This window comes from Aulonocara stuartgranti, assembly GCF_965226115.1.
Source record: "Aulonocara stuartgranti genome assembly, chromosome: 14".
Classification (NCBI taxonomy): domain Eukaryota; kingdom Metazoa; phylum Chordata; class Actinopteri; order Cichliformes; family Cichlidae; genus Aulonocara; species Aulonocara stuartgranti.
This window is the reverse complement of record NC_138950.1, coordinates 28,506,061-28,521,796: the sequence shown is the minus strand read 5'-3', so window position 1 is coordinate 28,521,796 and position 15,736 is coordinate 28,506,061. Positions and strand designations below refer to the sequence as shown.

At 39.9% G+C, this 15,736-nt stretch overlaps 1 protein-coding gene across 1 annotated transcript in view; it reads left to right on the top strand.

Annotated features, from left to right (window-relative positions):
- Positions 1 to 15,736, top strand: part of arap1 (ArfGAP with RhoGAP domain, ankyrin repeat and PH domain 1) — a 60,153-nt gene that overhangs the window by 321 nt on the left and 44,096 nt on the right. Inside the window, exon 2 of the mRNA XM_082501810.1 lies at positions 13,079 to 14,167. Coding sequence (XP_082357936.1) covers positions 13,161 to 14,167 — 1,007 coding nt within the window. The 5' untranslated portion in view covers positions 13,079 to 13,160. The remainder of the gene's footprint in view (positions 1 to 13,078; positions 14,168 to 15,736) is intronic.

Below are 15,736 nucleotides of genomic sequence, written 5' to 3'. Positions count from 1 at the left end.
ATTTTTAGGCGCAGACTGTTAGCTCTGAATTTATTACTCAGCGACGCATGAACCTATTCTTTTTTCCAATGTGCTTCAGCGACTGTGTCCACTTCTGTCTTTAGAAGTAGACTAATTGATGAAGAAGAGTTTGATTGGATTAATGTGAACTCTTTAGCGGTTTTCCCAGACTGCTCTATTTTTTTCTCTGGTAAAAGCGAACTTGCCTACGACGGGACTGTTTATCCCCAGTGGAATTCATTATTTCTAATCTGGGCTCCATTACACGGATGGTTTTAAGATGAAATCAGTTGTTTATAGATGGAGTAACTGGTTCCCAGCTTGAGACGAAGGAAGCATCTATAGAAATCCTCAGAGCTGTGTACGTAATGGAGCAGGTGGATTTTTGTGACAGGTGATCATGCAGGCTTTAGTACAGCAGATCCCGTAGTTGCACAGTAGTTGCGGAAGATTTCTTAAACAGCTTATTTCTGCTTTTTTTTTTTCTCTCTCACAAACAGACAAGAGTCACCTTATGAACAGAAGTTCATAAGGTTTGATCAATAGTGAAACTGTAAACGTGTTGGCAGATAAGTTATTAAGAACTACAGACGTATGCTTTTCCTGTTCCTTTGAAATAATTTCCCTTTTGATACAAATGTGCTCCGTGTGATTTACATTGAAAGGTTAATAACATTTGGCTGTGGGTTCAGGGCTTTAAAATAGATTGCATTTTTGCATGACTGATTTGATCAGTAGACCCTTAAAGTTGGTGAATACAAATTTTTAAGTAGTTTTTTTTTCTTTCTTCTTTTTGTTTTGCTTTTTTCTTGCTGAGGAAGAAGTTCTTCAACCATGAAAAACGATGTTCCTCTTCGTTGTGGTTCACTAGATATGATTGTGCTGCAGAAGCCTCCTAGTTGCAAAACTGTAAAGTAAATAAAAGTCAGTCATTTTTATCACTGCCATATCAAAGATTGAGCAAGGCACTTCGTCTTACCATGGAAAGCGGATACCGATTCATCGCTCTGAAGGGCAAGCCAAAAAAAATCCACCCATTAAATGTCATTTTTTGCAGACTGGCAAAAATCGCTATCAGACAGTATCATGGCCCTACTTATTGGTCCTGCAGTGAAATGGGAAATGACTAAGTATGTGGCTGTCTGCTGAGCATCACATACTGTAATATTAAAAGATGCATATCAAGACGCAAATACACATCTGTCTGTCTCTATAAAATGTGCCTTCTATCACACAACGGGAAGTCTGGAATAAGCCACGGCTTGCAAATCATAGTCAGAAGTTTTAACTTGGCAAGATTTCTTTAGAGGAAACCGTTATTGGCACTTATGTCATGTTTGAGATGCAGTGTCAGTTAATATCTATCATCGTCTTTCTTTATCCACTTGTGTCATCAGCTTTTGTGCCTTTTTTTTCTCCTCTCTGTCTCACTCGCACACATGATTGTTTGCTTCTGAATAACCCTGAAATGAGGTGAGAGGACACTGACCTTAGCAGACAACTGAGCGTTTCATATTTTAAGGTTTTGAAAGTGTACAACAAACAGCTGTCTACACCGGACTGAAATTAGAAATCTGCAGCCTTAAATGAATCCCTCTAATTTCAGCCAAATTTTGGCTGGCAGTCCAAACAGTGCTGGGAGTCTGCTTTAGTCAAAGGAGCTGCTTGAATAAATGCAGTAGGCAGGAGAATTCACATTTACTGACTTGTTGTTGTGTTTTGTTTTGTTTTTATCAGAAGGCTGCTTAAAAATTACAGCTTCAGGTTTGATTTGATTTAAATGAAGGTTAGCCTAATAGCATCAGGAGACTCTTGTTCATGTTAACTAAAAAAAAAAAAATCCCATCAGCTTAACTTTTGTTTCACTTCTTACTTTTTATCTGAGATCTTTATAAACTTAACAGTGAACTGCCTGCCTGCCTGAGTGACTACCTGACGAGCAAAAGATCCCCAGTCCTTGACTGGGAGGAGGCACAAATCCCTGAGAGGGGAGCTTCAACTTCGCCAATACAAATATGTGGATCCCTCTGCTGTGATGACCCCTGAGGGTTTAGTTTAGTTGTTTAGTTGCACCTCGTGAGGTAGAGCAGGTCCTCTATTATCAGGTAGCTCTCCGATTTATTTAGTCCCAGAGGAAATTATCTGAAAAATTTCCTCTGGGACTAAATACATTGTGTGTGAATGGGTGGATGACTGGATATGTAAAGCGCTTTGGGGTCCTTAGGGACTAGTAAAGCGCTATATAAATACAGGCCATTTACCATAAATACATTAATAATATGTTCTGATTCTGATGATTGATTCTGGATTCATCAGAGTATGAATGTGTGTGAATGTTAGATAGGAAGCACTTAGATATAGAAAAACATGCTTGTGTGAATAGGTGTAATTGGGTGAATGAGCCATGTTGTATAAAGTGCTTGAGCAGAAAATTGCTATATAAGAACCAGTCCATTTACTATTTACCATTTTCGACAGGCCTTAATTATTTGGCTAAACGTGCCTGGGTCGAGTCTACACATTGCGCAGTTTTTATCTTTTCCTGTTGTCAAACAGTGCGTGTGATTTTTACATAGTGGCGGCCTGTGTCTTACACACACTGATGATTTAATTTGGATTGTGCTTTACTTCAGATAACTTTGGTGCAATTCTTAGGCTAAATATAATAGTTTGGTTAGGTTGGGTTGCTGTGGGAAACCTTCTGAAATGTTGCAGCCCTGGGAGTAAGGGGTAAGTGTGTGTGTGTGTGCATGTGTGCGTGCACACATAAGGTTATTCACTAGAGGACATTGTTAAGATGCATTGCTGTGCTGGCTGCACTGAGTCACTATTCAGTCCTAATTGAAAGTGGGCTGAAAGCAGCAGTGTGTCTGGTGATGGGTATCTGACTCATGTCTCTTGTATATGCTGTGTTTTTCAGCAGCTCCTATAAGGACGACATCCGTCTAAAACTCTGGAGATTAAATGAAGAGTTAAGGCAGTGCAAATCGTTAAAAGCTGGTATATTGAGCAGCAGCCGTAGAGCAAGCAGCTTCATTCTTTACCACCTGATCTGAAAGATCAGACAGTGTTACAGTGAGAAATTCATTATGGACTTAGTCATTACGTCCATTAAGGCGAATGCAGATTTGCTCCATGTTAACTGCATGTATTGTATTGTATTATGTTTTTGAGTTAGATCTCACTGTAGATTGTAGGGACTTTAAAAAAAAAAGTAATCTTGGCCTGTTCTCCACAGACTTGCTTTTCAGTCTTAATCTAGGAAACGAGGGAAGAGGAAGAGAGAAGGAAACTATGAGTCCCAAAGGACATTGACCAGCATCTAATGGATGATGTTGTAGTTACTCTTGTATAATATGTTTCTCATTAGTTTTTGTTTTTAGTTCACCAAATTGGACACGTTCTATATTTCTCAAACACATCATGGACATTTCTGTACTGATGTACATGGATACTGTGGATAACAGTAATGATACTTTGCGTTATGGCCTTTTTCCATACACAGTATGAGTAGAAAGGAATAGAAGTTTTGAAGTTGTACTGATTGTACTGGTTTTGTAGACAAAGGAATATGATATTTGGATTGTATATCGATCTGATCTTGACTAGTGTGATGGTGACAACAGCTTATCTATTGAACCATCTATTTAATTCAGTCCTCTGCTGGGTAAGCCAAAAGTCATCAGTAGTTATTAATAGGTAATCTGATCTTGCATTGAGAAAACTAACAGGTGGTATTTCAGAGTAACAGTACCAGCAGCTTTATTTTAATCTTTGCCCTACTGTAGTTTGTGGCTTTACTGTGGTCAACTGGCTCAACTGAAGCGTTCAGATGACTTTGTTTTCTTTTTTGACAGCTCCTTTCGCTCTGTGGCTCTGTCTCGTAGGTTCTAACAGTTGTATCACTTATTGGGAGTTTTCATTGCACTCACTGTAGCATAGTGTCTGTTGATCAACTCGATTGATAGAATTTCACTTCACCTCTTTCTTGTCAGTTTCAGTCCACATGCGATACAAATGTGTATGTGTGTGTGTAGTTGTATTATCAGTAAGACTGAAAGCAGAAAAAGGAGAAACTGGGACAACTTTAGTAGTGATTTTAAGCTGAAATGAGACTAGAGCAAAAAAATATGATAAACAGAAAATATTTGATGTTGACCTGTATGCTTCGGTGACGAATGTAGCTCATTCATTAAATGCTGGCATCAGATCTGTGCTCAACATCTGCAGGTACCCTAAGACAGGGCACTGCTAACTTAACAAAAGTAGGAAAAAATGGATTGATGCATTGCTACTAATTGTATCAACTGATGTTATCCATTTGGAGCGATAGCTCCTCACCACCATGTAATCCCCATAAGTGCCTTTGAAATAAAGTGACAGTTAAATGCTGTTAAGGTATGCTTTGGTTGGGCTGTTTGGCTGTAATTCAGCAGAGTTGTTAATGCTCATGCCAGGACCAGCTGTCCTGCTACCAGATGTTTGGGGTTGGCCTGTATCTTTGGGTTTAGAAGAATTCCCACTTGTTGGAAGGCTTTTGTTGTTGGCAGGCTTAGGAAGTGTCAGCTTGACCCCGTCGACTCTTCTCTCTGTTCCTCCTATGCTACTCTGCCCACCCCTTCAGGATAACACGAACAGTTACACAGGAGACTGACTTTTGGTAAATTCTGGATTTTTTTTTAAATTAAAATTTTGGTAAGTTCAGGAATTATACAAATACCAACTCTGTTAATAGTCTTCAGCATTATTAGAAAACATTTCCTTTTGACCCCTGAGAAAAATGGCATAAAAGAAATTGTGACTTGTGTAACACCAAACCAAAGTGTAGTGGTTTAAGAGTGATCATCTAGATTGTAATACATCCCTAATTTGTAAACACCACCAGTGGGTTGAAATAACATTACTTCATAGTATGCCACATATCAGGTCATCATAATCTGGTATCCTTTGCACCTTAAAAAACTGCTTAACATTATTCATAACACAACCATTGCCTGTATGTCAGATATACATTTACGTATATGTTTGCTTCCACGTTATGGGGATTTAATCTGTTGTGATTGCATATGTCCACTTAAATAGTTTAAAATTTACAACATGACCATATTGCAGGGGTCCGTGTGTTGATGTGATGGTATTGCTGATTACATCATTGTTTGCTTAGTTCATGGTCCAGATTTTGACCAACAGTCATTTTGAAAATCTGTGAAATATACTGATATTTATCAGTATCACTATTTAAAATATTTAGTTTGTTCAAAAAGTTTGTGTCAAGTCCAAGTTTATTTCTATAGTACATTTTAAACAGCCTCAAAGTGCCATACAAGTTATACAAAATATACACATAAATGTAACAACACTGAATCAGCAATAAATGTACACTAAAACTCAAAAGAAGCAAGTAAGACTGCGTTTGCATAATAAAAGCTAGGATACTCTGCTCAACTAGACCTGAAAGCAAGAGAGTGGGCAGCTCTTATATAAAGAGGTAAGTTGTTCCAAAAATTAGATCCTTTTCAGGGATTGTTCCCATCGCCTCTGCTTTTAAGCCTGGATCTTGTCCAAGAAGAGCTGGTTCATAGACGCCAGTGGCTGGTAGAATTGTAGGGTTTCAAAAGTTCTGTAAAGTAAGTGGGTGCCAAACCACTGAGATGCTAAAAAACAAGCAATACAATTTTAAACTGGACCCTGAAATTGACTGAAAGCCATTGCAAGAAGGCCAGTAGAGGTGTAACGTCATCACGTTTCTTTCCGGTCAAATCTCAAGCTGCTGCTCCGAAACTTGCAAGTAGGACTCAAAGCAGGGCTCGCAAAAGTCCCTGGTAGCCCAGACACTCTTCAGTTTTTGGTAGCCCAAAATAAATTTAAGTAGCCTGAAAAAAAGGACAATTTTTTTGATTGACTTAAAAAAAAAGAGTTAAAACACAAATTACAACAACTGTATAAAAATTACAATCATTAACTCAAATATTTTGTTCTAATTGAACAGAAGTTTCTATGAATTTGTAAGAACTGTGTAGAACATGAATCAGTCTGTGTCAGATCCTGAATCTGAAATTTCCACTGAAGTCAAGGGTAAGAGGAAAGTGGAACCAAGATCTAGGCCATTTGCTTTGTTTGCAAAGACTGCTATATTTTGCCAAAGGTAGTTCACTCTTTGCAACATAGCACGCTGTTCTAAACAGCTTTTCTTCTGCGTTTCTTCTGGACTTCTTGTTGTGCTTGGTTTATTTTTGGTATGTTTTTTGCAATTGGCGTTTGTTCTGGGAAAGATACTGCAGACTGAGCAATAATGCATTTCTCATGGGTTCTAATGGGGTCTTTCTTAAAATTACTGGTCCCAGTAACAAAGGTGCTTGTCGACTCAGAAATCGAGGGAAACTCAAGACACACCCGGCAGAACATCATGTTATTTAGCTCGTCATATTCATATTCCATGAAACCAAAAAAGCTGCGCTTTTGTTTTTGCCTCATAGTCTGATTTGTCATAACTTTAACGTTTTGTGATCAGCTTTTCTTTGGCTGTCCCTTCTTCACCCTGACCTGTCTTATTTAGCTGAGCAGAACTAAAATACCTGCGTAAATCCATCTGCTTTTACACACACACTTGCATAATGATCAAATTCAAATTCAAATTTTATTTGTCACACACACACAACCATACACAGTATGACATGGGGGTGAAATGCTTGTAGCTGTACAATGCCCGACCATTAAATGACAGAAGAAAAGTTTTACAATATTTACAATTTACTACAAAAATTTACAAATTAACTTAGGAATTTACAGTAAAGAATGTGCAAATAGCAGAAGAGATTATAAAGATAAGGATTATAAATTATAGGAATTATAGGATTATAGGAAATGTGTGGTGGTGCGTGTGGTGACGTGTGTGAGAGTCCAGTCTTATAGTGACGTGTTTGGGAGAGTCCAGTCCTACACCTGGTTCAGGGCCCGAATAGCCTGGGGGAAGAAGCTCCTCTTCATTCTCTCTGTTTTGGCCTTAAGGGAGCGGAAGCACTTCCCAGACCTCAACAGTGAGAAGAGTCCATTGTTGGGATGGGAGAGGTCCATCATAATCTTCCTAGCTTTGGACTTGCACCGCTTGGTGTAGATGGACAGCAGGTCAGGGAGCTCTGATTGAATGATGCGTTCTGCCAAGCGCACCACCCTTTGCAGATCTCGTCTGTCCTGCTTGGTGATCAGTGATTCTCTGTGCAATCAACCTCTATCACATGTTTAAGCTTGCTTCACTTGACACGTTTGAATAGTAAGATAAGCTACTGAGTGATAAGACGATGTCAGAGGAATTGGTGCGCAATTAATCTGTCGCTCACCAATCAGTAGCTGCCGCTCTCTATTCACAGTTTGCGTGATCGCAAAGTGAAAGTGAAGCAAAAAACAAGCACAAATTCAAACGCGATTTCAATATGTCACATGTTGACAGTGGCTCATCGATGCCAATGACATAATTGCCTAGCTATGTTTGCCAAAGAATGCAAAAGCATTGACATACTTTTTCTTTCTATGATAGCCCGACGGGCAGGGCTGAGATGAATTTTTGTAGCCCGACCGGAAAAATCGCTAGCCCCGGGACGTCGGGCTAGCGATTTTGCTAGCCCTGCAAAGGCATGCTGGATTATACTTCTCAAATGATGTCTTCTGTGTAGGCAGTAGGGCTGGAGTAAAGCTGTGAAAAAGCTATGTGTTTCTGTGGTTTACCCAAGCCTATAGATTACACTCGCAGCAGCAAATGACAAAAATATGTGTGGCAGTTCATTTGAATTGCAATTGTAAACAGGTGATTGAATTCACCATCACTTAAATGCAGATTTAACACATTTCAGTGTAAAACTCACTTCTCGTTCTTTTCTAACGGGGTGAGGTCGCGTGTTGCACTGTGGAACTGTACAACTTTGCAAGTGCAGTTATCAGCCAGTCAAATGTTGCTCTTTGAAATGCTTTAGTACTGCCACTCGCTGATCAAAATTGATTATGAAAATACTCCCAGAGAGCTCCTTCTGTTGTTCTACATCAAAATGAAGGAGAAGACGATTGTAAGTAATCTGCCCTATTGTTTATGAATAAAGTTAAATACATTCAGCAAGCCTGGCCGGTACTAATGGCTAATCGAAGCTTGATTAGCTTGCTTTGTGATTTATTAGTTGCTCTTGGTTTCATGATCACGCCAGCAAAGATCACGCATGTAAAATGTTGAAGCAATCTGTAAAGTCATTGTTCCAAAAGCTGAGCTGTGATGAAGCAAGCATTGAGAAGACAAGTTTACACTATATTTATTTTGAATACATTTGCAATGAAATGAAAAATACAGAGGGATACATGAATGTGCTTCGGGTGTTTTAGTATGCACCTTCAAAAACGCTCACATAAAACCGGAACGGCCGAGGCTAGAAATGTGGACGACTAGTCAACTAAACGTCAAACAGTTGCTTCCCCATGCTAGTCAGCTCACAAAATACTGGTGGGTTAAACATCTTATTCTTATTTTAGTAATGCACTAAACGGTTAATGGTTCAGAGATATTACGACACCCCCAGTCACTGTCTGCGGCTGCAGTCCAACAGACGTCAGCAACATTTAAAACACGATCTGAGTAATGAGGATTAATTAAGCTCCTAGGATCACATGTAGTATTTTGGGGATTTCTGTCTTTTAGACTAGGAGTCTAGTCTAACTTTATTTTCTCTTATTTAAATGACTTGCAGATTATACGCTAGGCTCAGTGAATGTGATTCTAGTCCATGCTGGGAAATGTAGTGGTGGATACAGCAAGGTTTATGCTTTTCTAGACTGTGTTGTTACACATTCAGCAGTATGAGCATGTAAGTGAAATATTTAGTCTTCGAATTAGAACAAAGACTCTCCTCACTTTTTAAAAACTAGCACAAGACGTGCAATATAAAAAGCTTGTTTCTTAGTTTAGGACCAGTGAAGTGTTAAGAGTAAAAAACAACACAGCAGTTGTTGTGGCTTTTTAAAAACCACATGACTCATAGTGTGACAACTGGCCATACAATGGTAGTCTTTGCATTTTCTTTTTTAAACTGTGTGGCATACTGTACGCAGCCCTGCCACACTATTTATGTGGTGTGTTTACAAGTACAACAGAGGGGTGGTAATGTGTTTTATGTGTCACCAACATTGTTGCTAAGAGGCCTTTAAAGTCTTTTAATAAGCGATAAAGTTCAGTAGACATCGCTTTGTCTCATAAATCAGTATTATATACTTAAAAACTGCAGATTCAGACAGTAGATGAGGTTAAATTTGATGCCAACCAGCACTGTGTGATGAGTGCGGACAGTGGAGCACCCTGGGTGTCTCTGTGTGTTGGATTAATGGTGAAATTGAGGCGCCCCTCACACAGAGACGCACCTACGCACAATATCATTAGGTGAGCACTTGTTTTAGAGTGTGTGAACAGGCTCCAACAGTGGGCCTTGACCATGTTTTTCCTTCCTGCTTGTCAGTATGTGCGTGTACTCGCCTAGGCAACAAAATGCCCCATTGTGGAGAGCACAGAGACCCTGTTATTGGCAGCTCTCTGAGTGGGAGGGAGGGGGAGATGAACGGAGAGGCAGATGAATTGAATTCAAATTGCTGACTGGAAACTGAAGGAAAAAAAAAAAGAGATAAATAAAAAGGAGAGGCATAGAGAATAGGAAAAAGGAAGTCGGGGGTGATAATCAACCTGAATTTGCAGAATTAAGGAGGAACCTGATATTTTCTGTGTTCACGCACACTCTTTGTCAGTCTTTTCAGCAGTTAAAATAACACATTAGCAGTTTTGTGAATATTCTGTTTTGGTGTCAAATTAAAGATCACAGTCAGGTTCATCTTTCTGATTATAGTACAGCAATAGGTTCAGGTATGTTTAGACTAGTGAACTGCAAACACAGGAAGCATTTATCAAAGTTCATAAGTATTTTGCTTAGAACAGCTTTAAGTCTTAATGGCTTAAATTTTGAGGTTTTGGTCCATATTTACATGATAGGATCAAACAGTTGTTGCTGATTTGCTGGCTGCAAATTCATTTTGAGATTCTTCTGTTCCACCACATCCCAAACGTGCTCTATTGGAGTGAGAGCCAGTGACTGTGGATGTCACTGGCTCTCACAGTGAGTACAGTGAGCTCATCGTCATGTTTAAGAAACCAGTTTGAGATGATGCAAATGTTGTGTTATCTTGCTGTAAGCAGCCACCGGAAGATGGGTACACTGCAGTCATAAAGGGATGGACATGGCCAGCAACAATACTCAGATAGGCTGTGGTGTTAAAATAATGCTCAGTCAGTACTAAGGAGCAAGCTACCTCCATGCCTAAATGCACTGAGTTGCTGCCATGTGATTGGCTTATTTGCATTAATGAGCGTTTGAACAGTTGTACCCAATAAAGTGGCAGGTGAGTGTCGGTTGAATAGCAACCTAATTAAAATTGCCTTCAAGATGCAGACAGACTTAGAACAGCTGACAAAGTAATGCTTTTTAGGTTGAGATGCACAAACTGATATCAGCTGACAGAAGCTAAGCGTTTCATGATGTGATGCATGGGCACAATACTCAAGATTACATATTTCAGCAGTATTGTTTCACTTCTCTACTTTACATCTGCTTTTACCTTTTTCATGTCTTGATTAGTGCAACGGAGCCACTATTGAGGGGCTACAGATGTTTATTGAATTAAACAGGCACAACTGTGAATGATAGCGTTAAGCTTAACTGCAGTGTTCATGTTTACCACTTATTGTGGTTTTCCCTGCAGACACTCACACAGATGCCCAGATGCAGCCAATCATGGGCTTCTCTGCAACAAAGTGCTGATTTAAGATGGTGAAAGATGCTAACACTTGCTGCTCACTTGTTAGACACTTCGCTCAGTTTGGTGAGTAACGCCTCTGTGAAGGGGCTGAAGACCAATCAGACTGTTTTTCATTGGGCTGTTTTTTGAGTTCCTCAATTCAAAAATGGGAAGCATTTTGATTGGAGAGAAGAGAGCAAGATTCACACCGTCTGTACGCTGTGCTCTGAGTTGTTAGAGGAAACTTTGGACAGGAAATGAAATGCATCACATTGGCAGCCGGTACACTGTCTTTTATCACACTGGGCTGGTGACTATGACTTCACTCAACCTTAACAACTCTCATGTCTAATCACCAAACCGAATCAGGTTTATATAATGCTTTAAATATTTTCTCTTTTGCATGTTCTGTTGCTAGTCAGTGAGCTGAAGTGTTTGTTAATCATGCTTAGGTGTGTATCTTTAAATTTTAAACTTGTCAGTAAAAAAACAAAAAACTAAACAGTTTCTATCAAAGGAAAACTCATAACCATCTTGACATGATGTTACATCTTCTGATGGCCTTCACTAATTATTGATGGATCAGACCAAGTTAATGAGCGAACCCTCCCTTTAGTTTAAACTCAAAGACACACCTGTTAAGTTTTGCGACCGGACGTTTCACAACCTGTCCATAGTTTGACTGCCCACCAATATACCCACAACAGCCCTTGTGGTCATGGAAGTAATAGAAATTCTAGTTTGGTGTAGTCCTACTCTATTTATTTTCTGATATCCGCCGTGTGATACTTGCATGCAAACTTGTGACGAGGAAAAGTTCTTACTGTAAATATCATATAATTTGTGCAAGTCAAATGTTTTTAGTCTTATTAAACATATTTTCTTGTTATGTGAGATTTGGAGAATAAAGTATAAACTTTTTTCTTTTTGAATAGTATATTTTCAGTCAGGCGTGTTTTTGTTTTTTAGTGAGCTGAACAGAAAAGAGGTTAAACTCATCCACGCATATTTTATTTTTTCTTGTGATTGTATCAAGTGAAATATAGTTTTGTGTGCGGAGGAAAGACTGTGTTTGCGGCTCTTAATGGGAAACCGACAGCTTCCCCTGTGGTCACAAGTAAGAGGCAGGAAGATAAAAGGCAGAGTGACTGCAGAAGGTTTTTGACTATCGATTTAGAAAAGCTTGTACCTTCCCACGTTATAGAACAGTCAAGAAGAACTATTGGAAATATTTTTACGCTCACTGAAGTTGTGCATCGGTATAGTCTTTATTGAGCTATTGATTGTGGTTGTTACGTTTTTGTGCCGTGTGAGTGCTGGTAGATGACATCTACTGTTAATCAAAGCCTAACATTTTCCCAGATTTGCGTAGAAGCTGTTCTTGAACATTTTGAATACAGACACAAAGTGCCATATCTATATTATCATAAAAATCATCCTCAAAACTAGTTAATTTATTCCAAATAAGTCAGTTTTACTTTACTCCAAAACATTAGGGTTAGTGTTTAGGCCTTGGGTCATCACCGGTGATGAAAAAATAAAACTTACGGTAATACCTTGATGACAGTGCTATGAGGAATTTTAGTGGCTTGCAGGAAGCTGAACATGACTGAAAGGCTTACGGAGAATTTAGAGACATGCTTTCTGTGCTAATACTCATTGTGCCACTTACACTTCCTCCCTTAGTAGTCTGTTGCGATAGTGCAACAAAACTGACTAGTTTAGAAACTTAAAGAAAACATGTTTAGGCAGAGAAATGCAGACTTAAGGGGCAGTTTCTTCTACTTTGTGTTCAACCTTTTTATACACACACATGTCATTGGACTAATGTGACACCACTTATAAGAATGACTGAACTACTGTTGAATTTTACTGTTGTGGCGACTCAACTTCCTCTTCTACCTGGGAAAGAAACATCCACCACATGTTGCATATAACTTTTCTGCAGTTGTTTAGACACTTAATAAAAATAGCAACTTCTTGAATTATGGCTATGATTGCACTATTCATTACTGATCACGATTTATCTTTAGAACCACACATATTAATTCAGGCTGACATATTTCCCGAGACAGGATTTGCCGCATTCATACTTGCATGACACACACAGACAAACTAAAATAACACAAACCACAAACTAAAACAAGGTTTTCAGGAAATCATTTAAAAAAAATGTCATTGCTTTGGAGAGTTTTTGTTTTAATTTTTGCTTGTTCCTTGATGGGATGCATTGACACGTCTCCTTGTTCTGTCTCTTCTGCAGGTTGTGTAACCATGATCTGATGCATTAAGGTCTGCATTTTCTCCGTGGACTCTCACGAGCAGCACATACAAACACATCAGCAATGTCTCAGTCTGAATCCTGTGCCAATGTGGGGGAGTGGCTGGGCGTACTTCGCCTGGAGCAGTATTCCGATGCATTTCAGAGTGCCGGATATGCAACATTACAACAATGTCGCAGCCTCACACCAGAGCAACTGGAATGCATTGGTATCACCCTGCCAGGTCACCAGAGGCGCATCTTGGCAAGTCTGAACAAAACACATGGGAATCATGACGCTCACACCATCGGACCGTTTGAGAGATCAGAGGAAATGGGACAAGCTGAATTTCTGGGGGGAGATAGACCATTGCCTGTCCCACCATGTGAAAAATCTCTCCTTCAGGACAATGTGAAGCAAGATGGAGAGACTTTGAGACCTACACCTAGGAAACGAGAAACGCCAGTCCCCAGAGAAAGACAAGTATCCAGAATGCAGGAGAGCAGCGGTGAAGGAGAGAAGCCAGTTCCTGGGAAAAGACAGATGGTACCTAGAAATGACGGGGAGAAAGAGAGGGATGGAGGGATAGATAGAGAGAGGAAGAAACCTGTGCCAAAAGAAAGGACTAAGTTTCGCTCTACTACTCCAGACAACTTGGACCCTAGCCCCCCTCCAGCTTTGGACACTTCTTTGCCCCCTGTTCCCCCCCGAAGCACACCAAACTGCCCTCCACAGCCCTTCACCTTACCCCCTGTTCAAACCTCTGGCTCCCCTAAACTGGAAAGACGAGAGGTCAGGGCTCCAGCTTTACAATGCCGATCTGTGTCCCCCAGTTCCACATTTACACCCCCCCAACCACCATCCCACCCTCCAGACCTCCCTTCTACTGCAAATAGGCCTCAGACATTAGCCATTCAGCCGAATGCCCAATACCTAACTGTCGATGGAGGAAGAAAATCTTCACCTGTTTCTCCCATCCACTCCCCTTGCAGTAGAAGTATTCCACCTCTTCCTCCAAAGGCAGGAATAGCATCTAAAGGCCCCCCACCAATCCCTCAACGGTTTCCTGTTCAGTCTCCCAGAACTCACAGGTAAGGCTCCATTTGAATGCAGATGCCTCATTTTGCAAAAAGATGCACATTAACCACTGAGTTTATTACAGGTAAAAAAAGATGAGCCTAAAAATATGATAAATCCCACAGGCTAGCGCTTGCTAGCTGTCTCCCTCACAAACATAAACACACATGCTCTCACCACCATTATCTGTATTACCACTGTTAACTATGTGTTTTGATAAGTGATCAAAAACCCTCTCAAATGTTACCAGTGGATTGTGGCGCCATCTACAGGCCAAGCTTGAAAAGTGCATCTCTTGTGTACTTTACCATGATGACACACAAAATGTTACTGGGGACTTTTGAACACTTCCTGAAAGTAAAATTAGACACTTCCTGAAACTGAAGGGTCGCAGCACACTTGACTGGACAAAGTTCTGTGGCCTTCTGAATACGGAAATACGTCGACAAGGCTTCATCTGAACAAACTGCAACCCCTGTGTGAAACTGTAGTCTATTTTAAAGTTGCTCTTAACTTACTACTGAGCCCTTTCTGGTTAGTGTTTGTTTTTTTCAAAGGTTCTGTGGTAAGCGTTTCTGCCCTTATGAGTTAAAGTTTTGCGCAGGGAGTGTTGTTTGGCAGTTTCTTCATAGTCATTTTTACATTGATGTGTTTGCAAAAGTGTGAATTTCCAATTAGCACACTGAAGGCCACACATTTCCCCTTAAGCAGCAGAATTTTCAGCTGCTTTCACTGATGATACTTTGGCAGTAATATGTTATATCTCAGTTTGTGTAAATCCTTCTGAAATCACACCGGCTGAACAGCTTTTTTTCTCCCTTTTTTCTGTATTGCTTTAATGAAAGGAAACCAAAGCTTTGACTCCAGTACATTTAATAGCACATTTATTATGAGCAATACAAGTATGTTTAAAAAGGAAACTGGCTTTTACAGGGAGGAAGCCACGGTTGAGGGCACATAAGCAGTAAAAAAAACTGTGACAGACATGGAGGGGAAAGACGGTGAGGATTAAAGGCAGAGAGCACAGCTACACTGTGATGCATTACCAGGAACTACTGTCTGAGTTTTTGTAGCCTTGAATATTCACACACTGTTGTTGCTGCATTGCCTCCTCCCCCTTTTGGTTAACTAGTTTCCTCCTGCTTTGTGAAGAGTTTGTGAAGAGTTTGTGTTTGTATCATCATGGAAGAGGAATCCTTTTGAGCATGTCAGGACAGGTAACATTTATATAAATCATATCTGTATCCTGTCTATGCTTATTTTTAGCATTCACTCTCTCTTTCCCCCGTCGACACTCTTCTTGCTGTGGGTTTCAAAACAAGCAAGCCTTCCTTTTTCTTTTCTATAGTTTGCTTCATCTTTTCTGCTGTGTTGGTGATGTTAGTGACACTTCTGTTGCACCTACTCCATGAATTTGTTTTACCTTCACAAGAATAAGGCTGGTTACAATTGCAGTGATACTGGATGAGACCCTTCTCTTGTCCTGGGGCGATAGATGTGCTTTGGAAACTCAAACTACTGTTATGTTATCTGTATGTCTTTCAAGAAATCAAGTAAGGCAAGTTTAAGATGGTATTCTGGAG